The sequence below is a fragment of the Podarcis pityusensis genome (assembly GCF_964106645.2).
Source record: "Podarcis pityusensis genome assembly, chromosome: 13".
Lineage (NCBI taxonomy): Eukaryota > Metazoa > Chordata > Lepidosauria > Squamata > Lacertidae > Podarcis > Podarcis pityusensis.
In genome coordinates, this window is record NC_138038.1 from 31,660,299 (window position 1) to 31,675,842 (window position 15,544).

General features: G+C 44.8%; 1 protein-coding gene and 1 long non-coding RNA gene across 2 annotated transcripts in view; both read left to right on the forward strand.

Annotated features, from left to right (window-relative positions):
- The window catches only part of LOC308461147, a 95,400-nt gene that overhangs the window by 46,707 nt on the left and 33,149 nt on the right, over positions 1-15,544 (forward strand). The gene's annotated exons all lie outside the window — the stretch shown is intronic.
- On the forward strand, positions 2,275-7,382 carry LOC308460702 (uncharacterized protein). Its single transcript, XM_080977203.1, has 3 exons — positions 2,275-2,641; positions 2,807-3,008; positions 6,396-7,382. Exons 1-3 carry the CDS (start codon positions 2,303-2,305, stop codon positions 6,968-6,970), a joined length of 1,116 nt encoding a protein of 371 aa, XP_080833329.1. The 5' UTR covers positions 2,275-2,302; the 3' UTR covers positions 6,971-7,382.

The following is a 15,544-nucleotide window of genomic DNA, read 5'->3' on the forward strand; positions in this document are numbered from 1 at the left end:
GAGCCATATGTCAGGAGTGCTCTGATGGTTTCCTGCCTGGCAGGGGGCTGGGCTCAATGGCCCTTGTGGTCTATTCCAACTCTAGGATTCTATGATTCTATGAAATAAGAATCTAACATAAGAATCTAAATTTCTAAATCCTTTGCATAATTACATTTAAGCCAATATATTTAATACATAACATATATAGTTTTTTTATAAGCAAAGACGTTCACAGTAAGAAAAAACTTAAAAACACTTTCTTCAGAGAGAAGCCCCCCTTTCCCTAGCCAGCTGCTGTTTCCATTAGCTCTTGCCGTTTGTCCTATTTGTGGCACAATATTCTTACTATTTACCAGCTTACCATTGTGTTTTTGCAACTTGATTATTTGTAAGGTCAGTGACCTCGCTTCCCAGCCTTTTTATGACCGCAATAAACCAATAAACCAAAGGGGCCCTCTGCCTAAGAGGATGAACATCTGCCAAAATCTTAGCCAGCCTAGTTCCTGCCTGGCATGAAACATTTGTGAATTTAAGCTCATTTTTAGAATTATAGGAACCTGATCAAAATATAAGCCTTGATTATAATGCAGGCTCAGATGCCTCAGTCCTATTCAATGTTTAACAGCTAAACAAACAATTTAAATATAAAAAAGAAATACGAGTTCAGAAAAGAGTTCCTGTCTATGCTGCTATCGTTTGGTGGGGAGGGATGGACGTTTCTGCCCAATCACAGCAAACATCCGAAAGGTCTGTAGATTTTCCCCGAGCATCTAAACCAGGAAATGGACCCTGCGTGTCAGTCTACCCTTCCAAGTCTATGGCGATCTCATGTTCAGCCCAGGGGCTTGTGGGAAGGCATCTCAGCCCCCACCCACCGAAGAAGTTAAAGAGCCTGTGCAGGTTTAAAGGCTCGCAGTAGCTGCAAGGCGCAAGCCACACAAACCCGCTTAAGCAGCTTGCTGAGCCAATAGGAGCAGCTGTGTGTGAAAGAGCACATTCACAAACCACGGGGAGAAGCAATTGGAAGCAGCCAGTTTTGTGAAGGCAGCGTAGCCCCAAGGCACACACTTAGAGCTTTGCTTTTTAGCAAAGCGTGTTCTCATTAAAGAGAGAGCACGTGTTGCGGATGGGGCCAGACAAAACATCCTCAGTTGCCAGCCAGGCTGTTGCAAGGGAATTGAATTGATTGGTGACTGTTGTTCCTGGGGTAAATTTGATGTTGCCAAGTAAGGGGTGGAGTCAGAGGTTATTTATACTGGGTCCACAGCTTGTTCCTTTCTCTTTAGCTGTGGACACCGGATCAGCACCGGAGTGATTGCAGCGAGAGATTGGTTGTATAATCTTCCTTGGTTTTTCTTCCTCTTCTCTCATCTTTCCTTTGTTTCCTTATTGATTCCTTAATTCCCTTTCTTTCCTTTATCTTAGTCTCTCACCTGGCTTATCCCTCTTGGCCTATCTCTCCCCTTGGGCAGTGGGTGGGTTCCTGGCCCGGGTGGCCTAAGGCCCGGTGCCCGGCCGGGCTACAGGGCCTGGGCCAGGGGATCTACCTGGGGCTGCATCTTGGGTAGGGAGTGCGCAGGGCTGTGGGGCCCCTTAGAGCCGCGCCGCGCGTGGGCCTGCCCACCGCGTGGGGGTTTGCGATCTCTGGGGGCCGCTCCGCGGCCTAGAGGGCGTTTGGGGCCTTCCCCCTTCTGCTTCCCCCCTCATTTCCCGGGCCTTCTGGGTTCCCGCTGGCCCCCGCTTTCAGCGTGTGTTGGGGGGCAGGGTCGAGGCCCAGCAGGCCGGCGCGGGTAGGGCGCTCGGCCTGCGGGGGGGGGAACGGTTAGAGGCCCGCCATTTTAGGCATTTTGGCGGGAGCGCCATTTTGCCTCCTTCCTGAGTTAGTGGCGACATCTACTGGCCAGACCCTGTAATTGCAGGGCTGGCTGATATTGCAGTAGGTACAGAGATAGTCGACCCTTGGTGGTGGCCTCTAGTGGTGGACTGCGTATTTGCAAGTGATTTTATATATATATATATATATATATATATATATATATATATATTGCTTGCTTTGCTGCTTGCTGACTGCTAATTTAGCTGTGTTATTTGGTTGCTGAACCTTTAAACATTAGTGGCGATTGGATTGTCATTTCCGGCTGGTGAATTTAATTTAATTTTAGTTTTTAAAATTTAATTTTAATTTAATTTTAATTTTAATTTTAATTTTAATTAAATTTATTTTATTTTATTTTATTTTCTTATTATAGTTCATGACTCACCCTTGTTTGGTTGCTATATATTCGGTAATTAATTTTCTTATTTCCCACCAGTACTAGGAATGGCTCCTAAGAGGGCAGCAAGGAAGGCTGCGCCTACCCCCTCTGCAAAACGGCCTATAAAGGGCCCGTCCCAGGCCTTGCGTTCTCCTGTGCCTGGCCAGTCGTTGAGACGTCTTCAGTCCATGGTCTCTAGCTTGGCTGGTGACCCGGTGGCTCTGGCAAGGGCGGAGGCTGAGATGGAGGGCCTGATGCGTCGTTGCTCAACCCCTTCGACTTCATCAGCGATGCCGGCTCCTCTTGGGGGAGCTTCTTCGCCTGGATCGTCATCTAGCGAAGATGAGAGAGTATATTTGTCAGCCGGTGGTTCTTTACCTGACACGCAACCGGCCCGGTCCCAGGTCTTGCCTGGGTCCCAGGGCGTCACGCAAAGGGGGCGGGGGAGTACCAGGGTTGGGGCCAGGAGACGGACATCAACGCGGGGCCGCCCTGAGCGGGCCTCTCCTGGGCAGTCTTCAGTGGCACTGAGTCCGACTATGGGGCATTCACAGGTGGTTTCTTTTCAGTCAGTTCCAGGTGCTGTACAGTCCCCGGTCTTACCTGCGTCGCAGTCAGGCGCTGTGCAGCAAGGCGATGTTTCGGAGTCATCGGTTGAGGACAGCCTCCCTCTTCCTCCAAGGGCCTCTTCCGGTGGGCGCCGCCGCCACAAGAAGAGCTCCAAGAAGCACTCCAAGCGCAAACGGAAGGACACTTCGTCTTCTTCTACAGGTACTTCTTCCCAGAGCTCTAGCAGTGACGAGGAAGCTTCCCTGAAGCTTTACTGGGGCTTTGGTGAGACCTCTGGGCTCCCCAAGTGGGTTTGGGAGCGGAGGGCAAACTCACACCGTGCTAAGTATGGGGCGGTGCAGGACTGTCAGGAAGGGGTCTTGGTGCCCGACGTTAAAGTCTCCACCAACTCAGCTAGGGACCTTATTCCTGGTGCCCATTTGTCTGCCAAATTGCGGTCCAGGATTCTGAATGGTCGTTATGTTGATATCTTTAGCCTAGCCCCCCCCCGCTTGATGGTCAAGAGCCTTTAGAGAAGGACTATGCTGCTTCAAAAAAGCAGGCAACTATAGCTAAAGCGGATAGGACCTTTGAGCGTTGGTTGGACAGTTTTCAAGTTTTCGCCGGCGTAGTTTCCGCAGCCTATCCTAGGAGGTCTTTGCATTTATGGGTTTACCTGTCCATAGTCCGCTCGGCCTTCACGATGGCCGGAGAGACTGCTGCATTGGCTTATGATCAGAATTTCAGGCGTAGAGCAGCCAAGATCCCCACTGCCCGCTGGGATCGAAAAGACCTGGACGTTTGGACCACTTACGTTGCCCCCCGCATCGACAAGAAGGCCCCTGATCAACAGAAGTTTAAGGCGCTCCCTCAAAGGGCAGGTCGCCGGTTGTATTGTTGGGATTTCAACAAGGGTGCCTGCCAGCGGCAACCCTGCAGGTACTCACACCTTTGTGAGAAGTGCTCAGGGAGCCACTCGGCGTCGGTTTTACTGGGATGCGGCGACCCTTTCGCAAGGGTGGGGGCTCTCAGCAGCCCCCAAAAGCCGCTCCCCAGGTGCCAGTCGCTGGAGCCGGAAAGTAGTGCCCTGTTCTCATTAGCCTACACTCCGGTGAGGCTGCAGCCGCTGTTGTCCTTGTTGGATTCATATCCTGACAAGGAGGCGGCGTCCTATTTGCGTGAGGGTTTTTCTTTGGGATTCAGGATTCCGGTGGCATCACCCCCGATAGCCGGGAATTTGGTTAACCAGAAATCTGTTAAAGACATGCCAGAGGTGGCGCGGAAAAAGATTAAAAAAGAACTGGCTTTGCATCGTATGGCCGGTCCTTTTTCAGCTCCTCCTTTTCCTAATTTGCATGTGTCACCCTTGGGTATAGTTCCCAAGAAAGCCCCGGGGGAATTTCGCCTCATTCATAATCTTTCTCATCCTAGAGGCACGTCAGTAAATGACGTGATTCCTCCGGAACTTTGTTCGGTGCGCTATGCTTCTCTTGATCACGCGATCAAGATGATACAGAAGTTTGGGCCTGGTGCCCTTCTAGCAAAATGCGACATTGAATCTGCATTTCGACTGCTTCCGATCCATCCTGATGATTTCTGGTTGCTAGGTTTTCAGTTCGAAGGAGGATTTTATTTTGACAAAGCCATGCCTATGGGCTGCTCTGTGGCCTGTGCAGCTTTTGAGCGCTTTAGTTCTTTTTTGGAGTGGGCCTTGCGTGAAAAAACTGGCCTGGATGGGGTCACCCATTATCTCGATGATTTTTTGGTCGCCTCAGCGAGCAATACGGGGGACTGCGTTGTATTGTTGCAGGCATTTGCTTCCTTAACGGAAGAGCTGGGTGTTCCGTTGGCAGCAGAGAAGACTGAGGGTCCCTCAACGCAGCTTACTTATTTGGGTATCTTGTTGGATACCGTGGCCCAAACCTCCAGCTTGCCGGCGGATAAGATAATCACCCTACGACGTGTTATCGAGGAATTAATTCCCTTGAGGAAGGTCACCCTACGACAGCTGCAGTCGCTGTTGGGTCATTTGAATTTCGCCTGCAGGGTGGTCGCCCCTGGGCGGCCATTCTGCTCCCGCCTGGCTAGACTCACATCGGGTTTACAGGCCCCGCAGCATAGGGTGCGCCTGTCTAGCCAGGTGCGTGCGGACCTCAGTATCTGGATGGAATTCCTGGAGGAATTCAGTGGTGTGTCTTTGTGGCAGGACACTTTGAACCTCCACAATGACTTCCAGGTGCATTCGGATGCAGCGGGGTCCCTTGGTTTTGGTCTGTTTTGGGATGGCAGATGGTGTGCCGAGCGTTGGCCTCCCGCTTGGCGTGGGAAAGCTATAACTCGGGATTTAACTTTTCTTGAGTTTTTTCCCATTGTAGTGGCCGTGCACTTGTGGGTTGAGCATTTCCAGGACCACCGAGTTTGTTTTTGGTCCGATAACCAAGCTGTGGTGAAAATACTAGCCAAGCAGGCGTCACGTTCTCCAAGGGTATCGGCCCTGCTACGGGTTTTTGTTCTACATTGTTTGCGTTTTAATATTGTATTTTCTGCTCGTTTTGTTCCTGGCATATCTAATGAGATTGCTGATGCTCTGTCCCGTTTTCAGATGGAGCGATTCAGATCCCTGGTGCCAGTGGCTCGAGACCGTCCGGAAATTTTCCCGGATCATCTCTGGAACCTTGGCAGCACTTAGTTTTACAGGGAGTAGCTGCATCTGTTGCCCCCTCTACTTTGAGGTCTTATAAAAAGGCCTGGGCAGATTTTTTATTATTTAATGGACAGACGGTTGAGGAGGTTACTGCCCCCCATTCTTCCTCTCAGGTGCTCAAGTATTTGGCACATCTATTCCAGATGCGCCGGGCGGCCAGGACGCTGCGACTTCATTCGGCAGCGATTTCCTTTTTTAGCAGGGCATTTTTTAACAAGGATCCGTGTGGGAAGTTTGTGGTGCGCAGAGCTTTGGAAGGTTGGGGGCGTCTCACTCCCTCTAAGCCTATTCCTAGACGGCCTATTACATTAGAGTTGCTGGCGCAGATGCATACTAAATTGCGTAGCATCTGTTGGTCTAAATTCGAGGCCCGTTTGTTTTCTGCAGCTTTCTCATTGGCTTTCTTTGGGGCCCTGAGAGTAGGAGAGGTGGTCCTTGAGCCAAAGCGGGATGGAGGTTCCAGGGGCTTGTTGTTGCAGGACGTGAGTATGTCTCCGTCTGACTTGCAAATTAATATCAGAAACTCAAAGACGGATCAGCTGGGTAGGGGAGCCGTTATCAGGCTCCCGGCGTCTGGGGAAGGTGGCCCTTGTCCGGTAAAGGACCTTAAGCGGTACCTGGCCTTGCGACCAGTGGGTGAAGGGCCCCTGTTTATTCACGAAGATGGGCACCCATTAGTATGGCATCAATTCACTAAGGTGATGCGTAAAGCCATTGTAGCGTGTGGGCTTGTGGCTTCGGAGTTCGCTCCTCACTCCTTCCGGATTGGTGCTGCAACTACAGCCGCCCATTGGGGTTTATCCGTGAAGAGGATAAAGGACTTGGGTCGATGGAGATCGGATGCTTTCAAAACGTATGTGAGGCAATAATGTGGCTGTGTACTTACATTTCTGTTTTAACCCAAGGTCCGGGCACTATCCGTATCTGGATAGTGGGCCACAGTATTGTGCATTGGGCCGCTGACAGAGCTCGTCAGTCTGGATTGGGAGATGGCCTGGGCCTTCCGCAGCATGTGCAGGTGTCCTGGATCTCCAGAAGGGGGATGCGTTGGAGGGAATTCTTGCCACTCATGAAAAGGCGTGTCCTCCTGCTTGGCCCACCTTCAGCGATTGTGGTGCAGCTTGGGGAGAATGATATGGTTTCTTTTCCTTGCTATACGCTGCGTACTGTTATTTTACAGGACCTAAGGGAGTTGGCGGCTATGGTGCCTAATACGAAATTGATTTGGTCACAGTTGCTTCAGCGCCGCATTTGGTGGGGCAGTCCTTGCCCGGCATCCACTGAGAAAGTTAGGAAGCGGATTAATTCCGCGGTGGGCAAGTTGGTGGTGAGCTTGGGCGGATGCGTGATTCCTCACCCTCGTATTTCGTTTAAGGAGGAAGTCTTATACAGGGCTGATGGGGTTCATCTTTCCACGTCTGGGAATGATGTATGGTTGGATGCAGTGGTGTCCAAGTTGAGGGTGTGGTTTGCTTTGTGAGTGGTTGGCGGCGAGCATAAGGGCTCGGGTGGCGGTTAGGCATTGGTTAAATTGGTTGGTGGAGGGGTATGGATTGGCTGTGCCTACCCCTCCAATGCTGCTGCGGAATGGGAATTCCGTTAAAGGAATTCTGGGGCTTACCATCCCCTTGTCCAAACCCCTGGAATCGGGTGCGGGCCGTGTAAGACCCCAAGGCGCAGGCAGGGAGGAACTGAAGGGTCTGTAACGCAGCCCCAGTTGCCCTGCTTGTTCCTCCACACTGACTTACGCTGGAATCCGGGAGTCAGTGCTATCCCCCAAGGCGGGGGGGATAGCTAGTCATAACCAATGCCTACGCAACCACTCACAATTTTGTATGATAATAAAAGTTGTGGCCAAAATTATGCCAAAAACCTTAAACAAAAATTATGTGTGATGTGTGAGTTATTGGGGTAGGGATGATTTGGGGGACCTCAGCACGCAAGGAATGCTGCGCCAATGTATGAGTATAAAATTCAAAAAAAGTATTTGCACCACCTTTTCTGCACATAGATTGCTGCACCTGGATAGCTTGCACACTTTGTCCTGCCTGGATTATTTACTCCTTTTCGGGGAAACTAACACAGATGACTGCCAAATTAAAGAAGTCCTAACTTTGTAATGTTCTTTATTATGCTCACTCACTCTGCTGTCCTGCAGATGTTCCTTATCCTTTCCATTACTCCCATTCTACTTTGGGCATTCTTTTGTTTCTAATCTCTTGTGCATATTCACCTATTCCTCAGTTCCAACTACAGTGGTATCTCTAGTTATGAACTTAATTCGTTCTGGAGATCTGTTCTTAACCTGAAACTGTCCTTAACTAGAGGTGTGCTTTCGCTAATGGGGCCTCTTGCTGCCGCTGCACCACCGGCACACAATTTCTGTTCTCATCCTGAGGCAAAGTTCTCAACTCGAGGTAACTTCCAGGTTAGCGGAGTTTGTAACCTGAAGCGTTTGTAACTCGAGATACCACTGTACCTGCTTTTCTTGTTTGTCCCCCATCACACATGCTGTGTAACCCCATCTACTTCCAAATCTCACAGAAATAAGTTTCCTCCATCCCGACCCCTTAAAGATGGACTCTTGCAAAGATAAAGTTGAGTACATTTAATACAGTAATGACAACCCGCTGCCTCTAGGCATATTTGGCTTTAGAGCAAAGTACTTGTTGGCTGGTCTTGAGCAAGTAGCTATTGAAAGCCAGTATGCTGTAGGAAGAGTGCTGCATTTCAGCCATGGAGACCTCAGTTCAAAGCTTCACCCTGCCATGAAGGTCTTTGCATGACTTCGGGCCAGTAATCAAGGGGGCAGCAATTTTTAAGGAATGGCAGAAGATGGCAGGGGAAGAAACCAAGAATTCAATATAAGTTGTTAACAGATGTTAAAGAAAGAGGGGGCTTCGCCCTGCCAGACTTGAAATTGTATTATGAAGTGTCTTGCCTTTATTGGTTAAAGGAATGGATGTTGTTAGAAAATACAGATTTGTTAGATTTGGAGGGTTATGATAATAAATTTGATTGGCATGCGTATTTATGGTATAACAAGACAAAAGTCCATAAAGGATTTGGTAACCATATATTCCGAAGATCTCTATTTGAAATATGGGATAGGTATAAAAATCTATTAGAACGTAAAACACCGTGGTGGGTTTCTCCGTTAGAAGCGATGAGTGTGAAAAAGACAAATATGAGTAAAAATTGGGTCACATATGAAAAAATTAATACAAAAGGAAGGAAATAAATGGAAACTGAAACACTATGAAGAGGTTAAAGGATACGTGAATGATTGGCTGCACTATCGCCAAGTCGATGAAATGTTTAAACAGGATTTGAAGGAAAAAGGATTTGATGATAATAAATCAAAATTTGAAATAGAAATATTGAATAATGATTATAAAATTTTGTCTAAAATGTATAAATTGCTGCTCAAGTGGCATTTGAAAGATAAAGAGGTAAAGTCGGTTATGATACATTGGGCCAAAGATTTTGGGTATAATATACAATTAAAAGATTGGAAAAACTGTGGAAAGAAGGATTAAAATTTACAGCATGCAATGCTTTGAAAGAAAATGTGATGAAAATGATGTATAGGTGGTATATCACCCCTGTGAAATTAGCTAAAATGTATAAAATAGAACTTCTGGTTGAGGCGCCGCAGAAGATGGCTGACAATACCATCGCTCCAGCTCCCACGGGGTAATTAGAGGCTGAGATGGGAGTAATCAGCCTCCCAAATTCTTCCCGGTGTAAGGGAAGATGCAGTCTCATCTGCGGATGCCCAATAAACCACCCCCAAGTTCGTAAAGAAGGAGGGGGTGGGGGCACTGGATGGAAAGCCCCCGAGGGAGTTCGGATCTCCTGGATGCTGTCCCCACGAGCGCACCAAGTTCCATTACTTAAGATGAAAAATTGGATTTAAGTTTTGGACATGCCTCGAGTGAGGAGGGGGAAATTAACCTGCCAATTAAGCCAGCCACTGAGATGCCAAAAGAGACCGAGTGGAAGAAGGATAACATCTAAGTTGGTATGTTGGAACGGGGGGGGGGGGGTAAAGCCTTTTTTACTATTATACTCTGATTTATTATAATACTTGGCAAACCCCCCCCCCCCAGAAGAACCATTTACATTATTTATAGCAAACGAGATGAAAATATAAACTGTGTGGCAATAACAATATTATTTAATTAAAGCTTCTGTTTTTTGAATTGCCTGGATGAAGATAAAAGACCCTCCAAATACTGATTTTAGAAAGAAGCAGGATCTCGTTAGCCACCAGAGAGACTTCAAAAAACTTTGGACGGGTTCTTAGTAATTGGGAAGCCGCCATTACGAAATAAGACTGAGCTGCACAGTTATAAATAGTCATAGGGGGAGGTGAGCTCTTAATAATAATAATAATAATTTTTATTTATATCCCGCCCTCCCCAGCCGAAGCCAGGCTCAGGGCGGCTAACAACAATAGGTCATTATATCGGTATTTCAAGTCCGATTTGGTAAATCTCCCCTGGAAAGGCTAATATTTTAACAACATGTGGTGGGAATGTAAGAAAGTGAAACACTTCTGGGAGATGATATACAATGAGATGAAAAAGATGTTGAAATACACATTTACTAAAAAACCAGAAGCATTTTCACTTGGCATTGTAGGGGAGGATATAAACAGACAGAATTGTCAGTTGTTTTTATATGCAACAACGGCAGCAAGAATATTATTGGCACAAAAATGGAAGCCAGAAGAATTACCGACGAAAGAAGAATGGCAAATGAAATTAATGGACTGTGCAGAATTAGATAAATTAACAGGAAGGATTTGAAACCTGCGGGACCAGAGATTCTTAGAAGACTGGAGTAAATATTTGAACTATTTGAAAAGCAATTGTAATAAACAGATTACACTAGTAGGACTGCAAGAAGTTCTGTAAGGAGGATTATGTGAAATATTCCAAGGAAGACTATGAAGAGAATTATTAGTTAATGATAATTAAAAGTAATAGAGAAACTAAGAAATGCAGAACAAGTGATAAAGAACGGAAAATTTTCAGAGATTGTTTACGGAAGTCTAAAATATTGTATAAGATAAGAAGTTATGTTAAATGACTGTTGGAAATGATATGTTCAAAAATTAATAAAAATGTGTGTGTGTGTGTGTGTGTGTGTGTGTGTGTATATATATATATATATATATATATATATAATAAAAGGAAATGTAATTCTTTCTTCTTCTTTTTTCTCCCCCCGCCCTCTTTTGCAGATAAATCAATGGCAGGGAGTGGTAAGTCTTACAAAATCTTTCAGTTTTTGAACATGCAGAATCCAAGTGACTTCCTCCATTTTGCCATCCTATGTATGTTTACTGAGCAGCTTGGGTCTGCTGGAACTTTGAACATGCCCCAGAACTATATCATACCCTCCAACATTTCTCTGATGAAAATAGGGGCATCAAGTGTCTAGTTTGGTTTTGATCTGTGCAATGAATGTTGTGTCATTGCCAAACAGCCATACTTGGTCTTGACATGGCAGCTAGCAGTGCTGTCTCTAAAAATCGGAAAAGAGAAAAGAGGCACTTTTGACACCAAAACTTAAGAAAAACCACCGATGCAAGTAATGCACCCACTTAAAATATTTTCCCCTTTACCCTACTCCCCTTCATTTTGACTCAACCTGAACCAAAGGTTCCCTTCCTCTGAAGAAGGGGTATTATATTTATTTATTATAAAATGCATATCCTATAGAGGTATCAAAGGATCTTACAACAATAAAATATACAACATGCAAATTTTAAAACATAAATTAAACATTTGACAGAAGAAGACTTCTGTCAGTGGAAGAGGTCCTTTGGGTACAAGTCTTTGTTACTAATTCTAGATTACAAACTGATTTTCTTGGAATTTGTTTTTCTTTTTTAATTTGAATGAGGCTCTTCATTTCTAAGCCATGCAAATTTTCTTTTGCAGAAATCTTGAAGATCGAAAAAGACAAGTAGTCTAACATTTTGTATATGTGTTGCAAAAATATATATTGAGAGCCAGTGTGGTGTAGTGGTTAAGAGCGGTAGTCTCGTAATCTGGGGAACCGGGTTCGCGTCTCCGCTCCTCCACATGCAGCTGCTGGGTGACCTTGGGCCAGTCACACTTCTTTGAAGTCTCTCAGCCCCACTCACCTCACAGAGTGTTTGTTGTGGGAGAGGAAGGGAAAGGAGAATGTTAGCCGCTTTGAGACTCCTGAAGGGGAGTGAAAGGCGGGATATCAAATCCAAACTCTTCTTCTCTTCTTCATATTCCTGAATCATAAAAATACCACACGTGCCACAACCACTCTTTGCACTTAGTCCAGGAATTAACCAAAAGGGGTGTGTTCCAAAGAGGAGACACACTTCAAGTTTTTGTATTATCAAATTTTCATCAGTTTTGGACATAAGGGGATTTGAGCAGCTGCTAAATTTCATTTCATATCATATCTGTGCAGAGTTTTGAAAAGGCTGTCAGTGCTGCATTTTCCTCATCTTAGAAATATATTATATTATGCTTTATAGTTGTGCTTGAGATGAGTAGATACTAACTTACGCTTTTAGAATATATATTTTAATGAAATATTTATTATAATAGTTGTTTTGATTGTGGTCTTTTGACAAAGGGTGGTTTATTAAATCCATCCGCAATATCCATCTACATACAGGATCTTCCAGACCTTAGTTCATGGGGTGAAAAAGCATTTAATTAAAAACGATCTGAATCTGCCAGGGTTCTCACACTAAAGCTTCCATATATGTTCAACTGATAGCAGGTTAAAGCCCCCTTTAGACATTCATGCTCATTGCATCAAGATCAGAAAGGAGCTCATGAACATAAGGATGTGGGGGCGTGGGGCTTACACATGCACCTCCTGACCCACCACACACTTTGACCACTATGGAAGAAGGCTTGGGTCATACATAGCAAAGACCTATTGAAATCAAAAAGATGTAATTTAGTCAAAACTAAGTTAAACCCAACTGATTTCAAACAGTATGTTCTAAGCATGGTTAAATCTGGATCCAACCCATGGCATTGATTGATTAGGTTGTAGAATGGGTAGAAGTATCCATCACGTTCTTGCCAATGAAACCTTTATGTTCATTCCTTTATTCACAGAATTCTTAGATGCCCGCTTCTACAGAGGTGAGGAAGATGCAAAACCATGTGCAGAATGGATATTGGAGAGAAACCAGCAACTTCTGCAAACTGCTGTTTGTTGACTAGGGCTTCTTCCAGTCATCCTGTAATGGGTAGCTCAACCTGTGTGCTGCCAGATGGTGCTTGACTGCAAATCCCATCATCCCTTGCTTTGGTCATACTGTTTGGGGCTGATGGGAATTGTAATCCAGATCCATACCTACTTATTTACTTATCCAATACTGTTTGGCTAAAGAAAAGCACAAACATTTTTAAATGCACATTTTGAAGGGAAATACTTTATACAATGTGTTTATACAATAGGTATACAGGAAGGGTAGATCAATGTGGAAATGGACTGACAGGTAAGCACATGCAAAAGTGAGGATGACCATCATTAATGTGACAAGAATGTGCTTAGCACATTAAATGTGTTGCAGATGGCTAAAGCATAAGGAGATATGTTGAGGAACATAGAAGAATTGTTGTAGAGAGAGGGTGAATCATGCAATGCAGAAAGCCTGGATAGAAATTTGTATTCATTTAGCCAGGATAGTGGTATAAATACAGGTGCCCAAAAATGAGAGAAACAGAGGAGACCCAATGGCATCAATGAATCCAGCATCTAAGAAGTAGAAATGATTCAAAGCATATGGAGTGTGGACAAGATACCAAGATCTACTTGGAAGGGAAACACTTTTATGGCTATCCCCTATAGAAACTAGTACACAAAAGAAACTAAATATGATGGAGAATTGGGGCAGATATAGAGACATACTGTATTTTTCTGGAAATGTATGCCAATTGAAAAAGTTTGAAGAAATGCAAGAATGGGTAATGGATTGGTTTCAATATTATGAAATTAATGAGTTATTTAAAAATGTGTTTATACAGTGGTACCTTGGGTTATAGGTATAGATATTGATTGATATTAGAATGGGAGACGAAAAATGAAATGGTTAGATTAGATTAGAAATATAATAGATCATATTGTGGTTATGATTTGGTAGGCATTTTTAAAATCCATTTTTACATTTTTTAAAAAATGTTTGCCACTGCTACTTTTAGCCATTACTGGTGTTTAAAAACCTCATTTGTAGAACCATAGATACAAATCAGTCAAACCCTGTTACTAATATGAGAACATCCTTCTATCTCATGCAGGATGACTACTTCACCTTCACGCACCCAATGTTCACGCACACAATGCAGCCCAGGCACTCTCCCCTCTTTATAGGCCATGTTACCTAGGGGGTGGCTTGTGTGCATGGGTGTGTACATGCTTTAGCTCCATCTTGGGCATGAGATGCTGGTGTGCAGCCCCATCCACTTTATCCTGAGGGAATACTGTCCTCGGGGGGAGGGGGTGATTTCCTATTTATTTCCCTAGAATGAATCTTTCACAGCAATTCATGTCTGAATCTTCTCTCTATCATGTGAAATAATCTACTCATTTTCAGAGGGGTTTCTGGTGCTGGGAAAGAGGATAACAGATGAAAAGCTGCCTTTCTGACCATCAAATATTATCTCTAAGTGAATGTGCCTGAGGGTCATAGATACATTGAATAGTTCACCAGAAGGAAAGGTATAAAATTATACATCCTTGAGTGGTAGCTGCAGCCACATGTGGGGGTGTTCCCCAGGGGTGGGGATAGAAGCATGCATGCTGCAAAAGTCGTGATGATTTCCATTTTGTCTGTGAGAGAAGTAGAAGGAGCTGAGAGTCAGAGGTGGGGAAGAGTGGGCAAACATCGGATTGGCAAACCAACACCTGCTCTGCCCTGATGAATCTCTTCTGGGTTCTCTGTAAGTTTGGGAAACTGGAAAGGGAATTCATGGATATGGTCAACTTCTTAGCTCCATCTTGGGCATGGGCTGCTGGCTTGCAGTCCCATCCACTTTATCTTGATGGAATACTGGCGGCGGCGGGTGGGTGGGGGGAGATTAATGTTTTAGTTTGGATTTTAAAAATAGATATTTGACAATAATCTTTGTATTTCTCTTTATAAACTCTAATAAAATGTATTTTTTAAAAAAGATGTGTGTGTGTGTGAATGTATATGAATGCTGTCCTAAAAAGAAAGAAAAGGGTAAATAGTTCAGTGATTGGACCTTTGACATTTTCTGGAAATCACTTCATGGATAAATAGCAGGATTCTAGAAATGGCTCCTAAGTAATGAGAGTTATGTACAAATGGCCTCTTATAGTTCTCCATGCTACTAGTGAACAGAGAAACTAGTGAGAAAATTCCATGTAATTACTTGAAGTGGAGGAGAAATTCCCCAACATTCCAGAAGTAGCACAGCTTTTCATTTTCCATCTCCTTTTCTCTGATTCCGTGAATTAACGGCAGTGGGAAATGAGTTGGCAGGCAGGCTCCCATTCTGCATCTTCTCGCATTGCCCGAAACCAATGTCTTTCTAAGGCTATCTGGCGAATGGGAACAGAAACAGCATAGAAAAGTGTTGAAAATACTAGAAGCAGATGCTTCAAGATGGCCTTTTACTGAAACATTGAGAAAAGTGTAGGAGTGCAAATATCCAGAGTGTGGGGTCAGGTGGGATTACTATGAGGAATTATAAAATATGCATCAAGCCATTGTGTCCACGATGAATGCATTGTGTCGACTGGGTTTTATTCATTGACAATAATTTCTGACCAAATCCCACAACCCTCTGCATCTCTGGCCATTTCCTCTACTGTCCATTTCTCTTGCTTGAAAAGTCACGTACACAGCCCAGTTGCTTTGCCAGGCATGCATCCTGGGCCATAAAGATAGTGGGCAAGCTTCTTTGAAGTAGCCTTTCTGATATGTTAATCCCAGGATGTTAATCTTAGGGCCAGAAAACAGATCTCACATAAAGGTGATAATGATAGCTGTCCTCCTGGCCATCCTCCTTAT

Excerpts from the sequence above, each read along its gene's own strand:
- LOC308460702 (XM_080977203.1), top strand. The coding sequence starts at position 2,303 with ATGGCTCCTAAGAGGGCAGCAAGGAAGGCTGCGCCTACCCCCTCTGCA. Across the intron at positions 2,642-2,806 it reads CGCAACCGGCCCGGTCCCAG|TCAGTTCCAGGTGCTGTACA; the intron begins GTCTTGCCTGGG and ends GTTTCTTTTCAG. Across the intron at positions 3,009-6,395 it reads CACTTCGTCTTCTTCTACAG|GTCCGGGCACTATCCGTATC; the intron begins GTACTTCTTCCC and ends TTTTAACCCAAG.